This window comes from Dendrobates tinctorius, unplaced genomic scaffold (assembly GCF_039654945.1).
Source record: "Dendrobates tinctorius isolate UK_male_01 unplaced genomic scaffold, ASM3965494v1 ptg000019l, whole genome shotgun sequence".
NCBI classification, from domain to species: domain Eukaryota; kingdom Metazoa; phylum Chordata; class Amphibia; order Anura; family Dendrobatidae; genus Dendrobates; species Dendrobates tinctorius.
This window is the reverse complement of record NW_027361687.1, coordinates 53,978,640-53,987,010: the sequence shown is the minus strand read 5'-3', so window position 1 is coordinate 53,987,010 and position 8,371 is coordinate 53,978,640. Positions and strand designations below refer to the sequence as shown.

Sequence of the window (8,371 nt, the reverse complement as noted above, 5' to 3'; positions counted from 1 at the left end):
GCTCAGTGGTTGGGGCCTGTACTCTTGGATTGAGTAGAGAATGAAAAGTGTCAAAGAGACGTTTCGGGTTATTGGACAGTGAGATGATGAGGGTGTTGAAATAGGTTTGTTTGGAGAGGTGAAGGGCAGTGTTGTATGTTCTAAGCATAAACTTAAAATGGATGAAATCTTCGTGTAGATTGGATTTTCTCCACAGACGTTCGGCGCACCTGGAGCACCGCTGCAGGAAACGTGTTTGCACCGTGTGCCAGGGTTGTCGCCGTCTGCGTTGTGGTGTTCTATTTATAGGGGGTGCAAATTCATCCAGGGCAGTTTGAAGTGTTTCATTGTAATGCTTCAATGCAGAATCAGGACATGAGAGGGAGGAGATAGGGGCCAATGAAGACTGCAAGTTCTTCAGAAGTTTCTGGGTGTTAATGGCCTGTGTGTTTCTATAAGTCTGGACAGTGGGGGTGACCTGAGCAGCCTGGCAGTTCTTTATAGAGAATGAAAGAAGATTGTGGTCATTATTTGGGACGCTTAAAGGACTTAGCCTTGGCTTAGGTAATGATAAATTGTGATCTCTTTATATCTATGCCCGGCAGGAAATGGTAGAATACTACTTGGGTAAATTTATGTGGGGCTATTTATTTTGCTTATTAAGCATTTATATAGAGATCCTGTGCACATACCTTTTGTTTACCCATTTGTGATCTCTTTATATCTATGCCTGGCAGGAAATATTAGCAAATTTCTTGGGTAAAATTATGTGCAGATATTCAGTGCAATAGCGCTTACACTTTGCTCATAAGCAATTATATGGAGATTCTGTGCATATACTCTTTACCCACATTCATTAACTGGTGATTTTGATCTATAGAGATCCTGTATATATGCCTTCTATTCACATTAATTTGCAGGTGATTTCATGTTATAATTTTGATCCTGAAAGATAATTTGAATTTATTCTCTATAATAATTCATGTCATCACCTGTGACTAGGTCCTTGTAAGACATCCAGTGTGAAAAGATACTATTTAGATATTTTTTCAAATTTTTCATTTTTTCTAAATTTAATATATATTTATACTGGATGGTCCAATTGTTTACAATTGTATATACAGTGTATATATGGTGAGGCACCTTAAATATGATTTTGTTGCTAATTGGTTCACTAATTTTTTAGTAGTAATAAAAAATAATTTTAACCCCTTAGCGACAGAGCCAGTTTGCAGCTTAATGACCAGGCCAATTTTTACAATTCTGACCACTGTCCCTTTATGAGGTTATAACTCTGGAACACTTTAATGGATCCTGCTGATTCTGAGAATGTTTTTTCGTGACATATTGTACTTCATGTTAGTGGTAAAATTTCTTCGATAAGTCTCGTGTTTATTTATGAAAAAAACAGAAATATGGCAAAAAATTTTAAAATTTTGCAATTTTAAAACTTTAAATTTTTATGCCCTTAAATCAGAGAGATGTGTCACATAAATTTCTTAATAAATAACATTTCCCACATGTCTACTTTACATCAGCACAATTTTGGATGCAAATTTTTTTTTTGTTAGGAAGTTATAAGGGTTAAAAGTTGACCAGCGATTTCTCATTTTTACAACAAAATTTACAAAGCCATTTTTTTTAGGGACCACATCATATTTAAAGTCATTTTGAGGGGTGTACATGACAGAAAATACCCAAAAGTGGCACCATTCTAAAAACTAGACCCCTCAAGGTGCTCAAAACCACATTCAAGTTTATTAACCCTTTAAGTGCTTCACAGGAACGAAAGCAATGTGGATGGAAAAAATTAACATTTAACTTTTTTTTGGAAAAAAATTACTTCAGAACCAATTTTTTTTATTTTCACAAGTGTTAAAAGAGAAAATCAACCACAAAATTTGTTGTACAATTTCTCCTGAATACGCCGATACCCCATATGTGGGGGTAAACCCCTTTTTCAGCACACGGCAGAGCTCGCAAGGGATGGAGCACCGTTTGACTTTTTCAACGCAGAATTGGCTGGAATTAAGATTGGATGCCATGTTGCGTTCGGAGAGCCCTTAATGTGCCTAAACAGTGGAAAACTCCAACAAGTGACCCCATTTTGGAAACTAGACCCATTAAGGAACTTATCTAGATGTGTGGTGAGCACTTTCAACCTTCAAGTGCTTCACAGAAGTTTATAACGTAGAGCCGTGAAAATAAGAAATCCATTTTTTTTTCCACAAAAATGATCTTTTCACCCCCAAATTTTTATTTTTACAAGGGTAACAGGAGAAATCATACCCCCACAGTTATGCGATTTGTCCTGAGTACGCTGATACCCCATATGTGGGGAGGAACCACTGTTTGGGTGCATGGGAGAGCTTGGAAGGGAAGGAGTGCCATTTTGGAATGCAGACTTTGATGGAATGGTCTGCGGGCATCATGTTGCGTTTGCAGAGCCCCTGATGGGCCTAAACAGTGGAAACCCCCAACAAGTGACTCCATTTTGGAAACTAGACCCATGAAGGAACTTATCTAGATGTGTGGTGAGCACTTTGAACCTTCAAGTGCTTCACAGAAGTTTATAACGTAGAGCCGTGAAAATAAGAAATCCATTTTTTTTTCCACAAAAATGATCTTTTTACTCTTCGCCACGACAGCACCCACTGGAGGTATCGGATCCGCCCATTTGGAACAGGAAACCCTACAGGAAAGATAAAAGGGGCGGTCCGCCTTTCCTCCTCAGTTTTGGTTTCCTGTTCCAAATGGAGCAGGATCCTGCAGGATCTTACCTGGGCCATGCATCCGCCTGTGCGGTCTCTTCGGGAACGGCAGGGGCTGCGGTCCGGAAGCAGCGTCGGGGGAGACTCCGTTTGACGGCTCCCCCCTCGTCTGGTGGCATAGTGGTAATGGCCGGGTCCGGGGAGGGCCGCCCGGTCTTACCAGGGAGCGGGCCGGTCTGGCATCCGGGGGATCCCCCCCCCCCCATCGGTGGGGGTATAGCGTGGATGGTGAGGCCATGAGCGCGCGAGCCGCGCGTGTCAGTAGCGGTGGCGCGGGAGCGGGCCGGCGCCCGACACTCCTATACCCCGGAAGTAATGGTTGAACTTCCGGGGTAAGATGGCGATGACGCGGCGCATGCTCCCTGTGACAGGGCGACTTCCGGGGGTACGATAAGTGTATAGATAAAACAGCGCTGCAACGTTGGAACCATGTCGTCCCCCGCAGAGTCGCAGACCCCAGCAGGGGATTCAGCTGGGGACAACTCCACCAGGGACCGCAGCGCCAGGACAGAGACTGCCCGCAGGAGCGAGGCAGCAGAAACCCGATCCAAACCGTTTCAGCCATCCGAACCGGTATTAAGCTTCACTGGGTGAGTGTGCAAAGTATATGCTCTACCTATTAAGCTAACCTCCTCTCCTCCCCCCCCCTCCCCCCTCTCTTTACCTTTGACCTCCCACTTCAGTCAAAGAAAAAAGGAAAAACAAAACATAAAGAATGCGCATTATGTTCAGAGCCTCTCCCTGACTCCTACCCCAAAAAACTCTGCAAACAATGCATTAAAGAGACCAGGCAGGGGTCGACGATATCTTCTAAGGATATCCAAGCCATAATTAGGGAGGAAATACAAGCCATCAACCGCGCCAGCACTCCTGCAGAGTCCAGTCATAGAAAACAGGTCATTGTTAGTTCAGAGTCAGAGGAAGAACAGGAGTTAAACTCAGGCTCCGCATCCACGTCCTCATCATCATCCTCGGAGGTGGAAGGACGCGCATGTTTTCCACTGGACAGCGTAGATAACCTGGTAAAAGCGGTTAGAAATACTATGGGGTGTGAAGAGGAAAGGGGAGCCCAGACCGCGCAGGACATTATGTTTGCGGGATTGGCAGAGAAAAAGAGGAGATCATTTCCAGTGATACCGGCAATTAAAGATCTCATCAAAAGGGAGTGGGAAAAACACGACCAGAGGGGTTTTCTCCCATCCGCTTCAAAACGGAAGTACCCGTTCACTGATGAAGATCTATTAAAATGGACTAAAGTACCAAAGGTGGACGCTGTCATATCCTCCACTTCCAAACAAACCTCGATCCCGGTCGAGGACGCAGGATTGTTAGCAGACCCATTGGACCGAAAGGCTGAATCTTCGCTCAAAAGGTCCTGGGAATCCACCACCGGGGTATTCAAACCCGCAATAGCCAGCACATGTACTGCTAGGTCAATGCTGGTATGGCTAGATCAATTAGACCAGCAGATTGAGCAAAGAGTGTCAAGGGAGAAACTGCGTGCAGCCATCCCGTTGATAAGAGGGGCAGCTGCCTTTATGGCAGACGCTTCAGCGGACACCCTAAGACTGGCAGCAAGGTCGGCAGCCCTGGTGAATAACGCCAGACGCGCGCTGTGGATAAAGAGCTGGAAAGGGGATGCACAGTCAAAATCCAAAATTAGTGCAACCCCATGCGAGGGTGAGTTCCTCTTCGGAAAAGCCTTAGACGAAATTCTCGCCAAGGCAAAAGAAAGGAAAAAGGCCTTCAGTGATTCTCCCATTCCGTTTTATAGGAAAACCTTTAAGAGACGGCCATTCGGGAGAAGAAGACAATCGGACAGAACGAATAGATGGGCCACGAAAGACGAAAAGCAGAAGGGTACCATCTTCAGAGGGCCAACATATAGGAGAGATAAAAATTAAAAGTTTAGACCCACCAGTTGGGGGTAGATTAAAAATTTTTTTTACCAAGTGGGAACAAATTACGTTAAACCCATGGATTTTGAACATAATCAAGGAAGGAATAAAGATTGAATTCCTTCGGATCCCCTATGAGTTCTTTGTTATAACTCGCCTTAATTCCTCACTTCAGCAAAAGGCTCTCGAAGACGAGATTCGAGTCCTGCTAGCTAAAAAAGTTTTAGTTGACGTCCCTGAGGAACAACAGGGTAGAGGCTTTTACTCTCCCCTGTTTTTGGTGTCTAAACCAGACGGTACATTTAGAACCATTATTAATTTAAAGAAGCTAAATTCATTTATAAAAAATTATAAGTTCAAAATGGAATCAATTAGATCCACTATAAAGCTTCTTTTCCCAAATTGCGTAATGGCAGGGATTGATTTAAAAGATGCTTATTATCATCTCCCTATACACAACAGATTCCAGAAATACCTAAGAGTCGCAGTGGAAGTCGAGGGAAGGATTCATCATTTCCAATACGCGGCAATGCCCTTCGGGCTTTCCACGGCACCAAGAATATTTACCAAGGTGATGGCAGAAGTGATGGCCTACCTTCGCCAAAAGGACACACTAATTGTGCCATATCTAGACGACTTCCTAGTAATTGGGAATTCAGTCAAACAATGTACTGAACGCGTGACTGACGCAATCTCCTCTTTTCAGAGCCTTGGCTGGATCATCAATATCCAAAAGTCCAGACTCGATCCGCAATCTCTCCAGACATTTCTAGGATTTCAACTAGATTCCTTGACCCAGAGATGTCTACTACCCCAGGTAAAAATCATCCTCACAAAACAAAAAATACAAGCAGCTATAGATAAACCACGTGTATCCTTAAGAGGAGCAATGTCACTATTAGGATCACTAAATTCTTGCACCCCGGCAGTCCGGTGGGCCCAGTACCATGTCCGTACGCTACAACACCAGATCCTCCAGGAGGATAAGCGACATAGTGGTCATTTACAGAGCAAAATAACCCTGTCACAAGAAGTCTTGACTTCCCTAGAGTGGTGGTTAGACGATGACCATTTATGTTCAGGAGTTCCATGGGTTATAGTTCCATCCTGTATCGTAACCACCGATGCCAGTCCCCAGGGCTGGGGAGCCCACATGGAGAATGGGTTTTATCAGGGAAGGTGGAGTAAAGAGGAATGTGATTACTCATCTAATTTAAAAGAACTGACTGCAGTGTTCTATGCTCTATACAACTTCCTTCCGCAGCTCCAACAGAAGCATGTAAGGATCCTGTCGGACAATACCACCACAGTGGCATATATAAACAGACAAGGAGGAACTCGATCAGAGACTCTGATGTCTTCAGCGGCAAGAATTTTAAACTTAGCAGAAAACTATTTTTTGTCCCTTTCAGCCCTTCATATCAGAGGCGAGAGCAATCAAAAGGCAGACTTCCTAAGCCGTCACACTCTACGACAAGGAGAGTGGTGCCTCAATCGGAAGGTCTTCAGGGACATAGTAGCCGCATGGGGACAACCCGAGGTGGATCTTTTCGCCACAAGGGAGAACAGGCAGATAAAAACATTTGCCTCCCTATCTCCGTCAGATCACCCAGACATACTGGATGCCTTTCTAGTTCCATGGAATTTCAACCTGGCGTATGCGTTCCCTCCATTGATCCTCCTACCTCAAGTAATTCGGAAGATCAGAGACGACAAAGCAAGAATAATCTTAATAGCACCGTTCTGGCCAAAAAGACCGTGGTTTTCGTGGCTGCAGATTATGTCAATAACAGATCCTTGGATCCTTCCGACTGCCAATCTACTCTCCCAAGGCCCCTTTTTCCACCCTCAAGTGCTCAGCTTGCACTTGACGGCGTGGAATTTGAGAGGCAGTTATTGAGGACAAGAGGATTCTCGGAGTCCTTAATTACTACACTACTACAAAGTAGAAAACAGTCCACAACCCAAATTTACACTAGAATATGGAAAAAATTTCTTCAATTCCATACAGTACCTCATACAGCAGAAGTTCCGATAATCCCAATCTTGGAATTTCTGCAGAAGGGGAAAGACTTAGGCTTAGCAGTAAATACACTGAGAGTACAAATATCGGCATTAGGAGCACTATATGGCCATAATATAGCAGGCAACAAGTGGATAACTCGTTTTATTACAGCATGTGAACGAATAGCTCCAATCCACATACCCTCCGTCCCTACATGGGATCTAAATCTGGTCTTAGACGCCCTAACGGTAGACCCCTTTGAGCCGATCGACACAATACCCTTCAAATACTTTGCACTTAAAATGGCCCTCTTAGTATCACTAACCTCAGCTAGAAGAGTGGGTGATATCCAAGCCTTGTCAATAGATCCACCTTTTTTCCAAGAATACCAAGACAGATTAGTATTAAAACCAGACCCTGCCTACCTGCCAAAAGTGGCAACAAAATACCATAGATCTCAGGAGATACTCCTCCCAACCTTCTATAAAAATCCCTCTACTCCGGAAGAGCAGAAGTTCCATACTCTGGACGTCAAAAGAACTGTCCTAAAATGTATTGAGAGGTCCAACAGTTGGAGGCAGAGTAGGGCCCTATTTGTTTCATTTCAGGGCTGTAAGAAGGGGTATGGAGTCACGAAGAGCACCATTTCCCGGTGGATCAGAGAGGCCATTCGTTTAGCCTACTCCGCAAAAAACGAAGATCCTCCAGGGAACATCAGGGCGCATTCCACCAGGGCAATGGCAACCTCTTGGGCGGAAAAGGGAGATGTTCCGATTGAAACTATATGTAAGGCGGCAGTTTGGTCATCCCCTTCTACCTTCTATAACCACTACAGACTTGATCTTTCATCAACCTCTGACTTAAGCTTTGGCAGGACTATCCTTGGCACGGTGGTCCCACCCAGGTGATGGTCTCTGGAATCTCTCCAGTGGGTGCTGTCGTGGCGAAGAGTAAAAAGCCGGATTACTTACCGGTAATGCTCTTTTAATGAGTCCACGACAGCACCCGCTCACTTCCCCCCCTAAGGATATCAATAGTTAAAGTATATTAACCAAATAATGGATAAGAAAGATGTTAAAATAAGAGAACATTGCCTAATCCTTGGCGGACCTTCTGGTACTCTGAAACGTAAAACTGAGGAGGAAAGGCGGACCGCCCCTTTTATCTTTCCTGTAGGGTTTCCTGTTCCAAATGGGCGGATCCGATACCTCCAGTGGGTGCTGTCGTGGACTCATTAAAAGAGCATTACCGGTAAGTAATCCGGCTTTTCACCCCCAAATTTTTATTTTTACAAGGGTAACAGGAGAAATCATACCCCCACAGTTATTATGCGATTTGTCCTGAGTACGCTGATACCCCATATGTGGGGAGGAACCACTGTTTGGGCGCATGGGAGAGCTCGGAAGGGAAGGAGTGCCATTTTGGAATGCAGACTTTGATGGAATGGTCTGCGGGCATCATGTTGCGTTTGCAGAGCCCCTGATGGGCCTAAACAGTGGAAACTCCCAACAAGTGACTCCATTTTGGAAACTAGACCCATGAAGGAACTTATTTAGATGTGTGCTAAGCACTTTGAACCTTCAAGTGCTTCACAGAAGTTTATAAACGTAGAGCCGTGAAAATAAGAAATCCATTTTTTTTCCACAAAAATGATCTTTTCGCGCCCAAATTTTTATTTTTACAAGGGTAACAGAAGAAATCATACCCCCACAGTTATT

General features: G+C 44.3%; 1 protein-coding gene across 1 annotated transcript; it reads left to right on the top strand.

Annotated features, from left to right (window-relative positions):
- The first annotated feature begins 3,323 nt into the window (after positions 1–3,323).
- LOC141082961 (uncharacterized) lies at positions 3,324–7,919 on the top strand. The gene is made up of 2 exons (XM_073567049.1): positions 3,324–4,430; positions 4,525–7,919. Exons 1-2 carry the CDS (start codon positions 3,794–3,796, stop codon positions 6,546–6,548), a joined length of 2,661 nt encoding a protein of 886 aa, XP_073423150.1. The 5' UTR covers positions 3,324–3,793; the 3' UTR covers positions 6,549–7,919.
- Positions 7,920–8,371: the final 452 nt, after the last annotated feature.

What these genes read in the sequence shown, in the direction of transcription:
- LOC141082961 (XM_073567049.1), top strand. Translation starts at nt 3,794, where the DNA reads ATGGGGTGTGAAGAGGAAAGGGGAGCCCAGACCGCGCAGGACATTATG. An exon ending in TAGTGCAACCCCATGCGAGG is followed by an intron (nt 4,431 to 4,524) that starts GTGAGTTCCTCT and finishes TCCGTTTTATAG; the next exon opens with GAAAACCTTTAAGAGACGGC.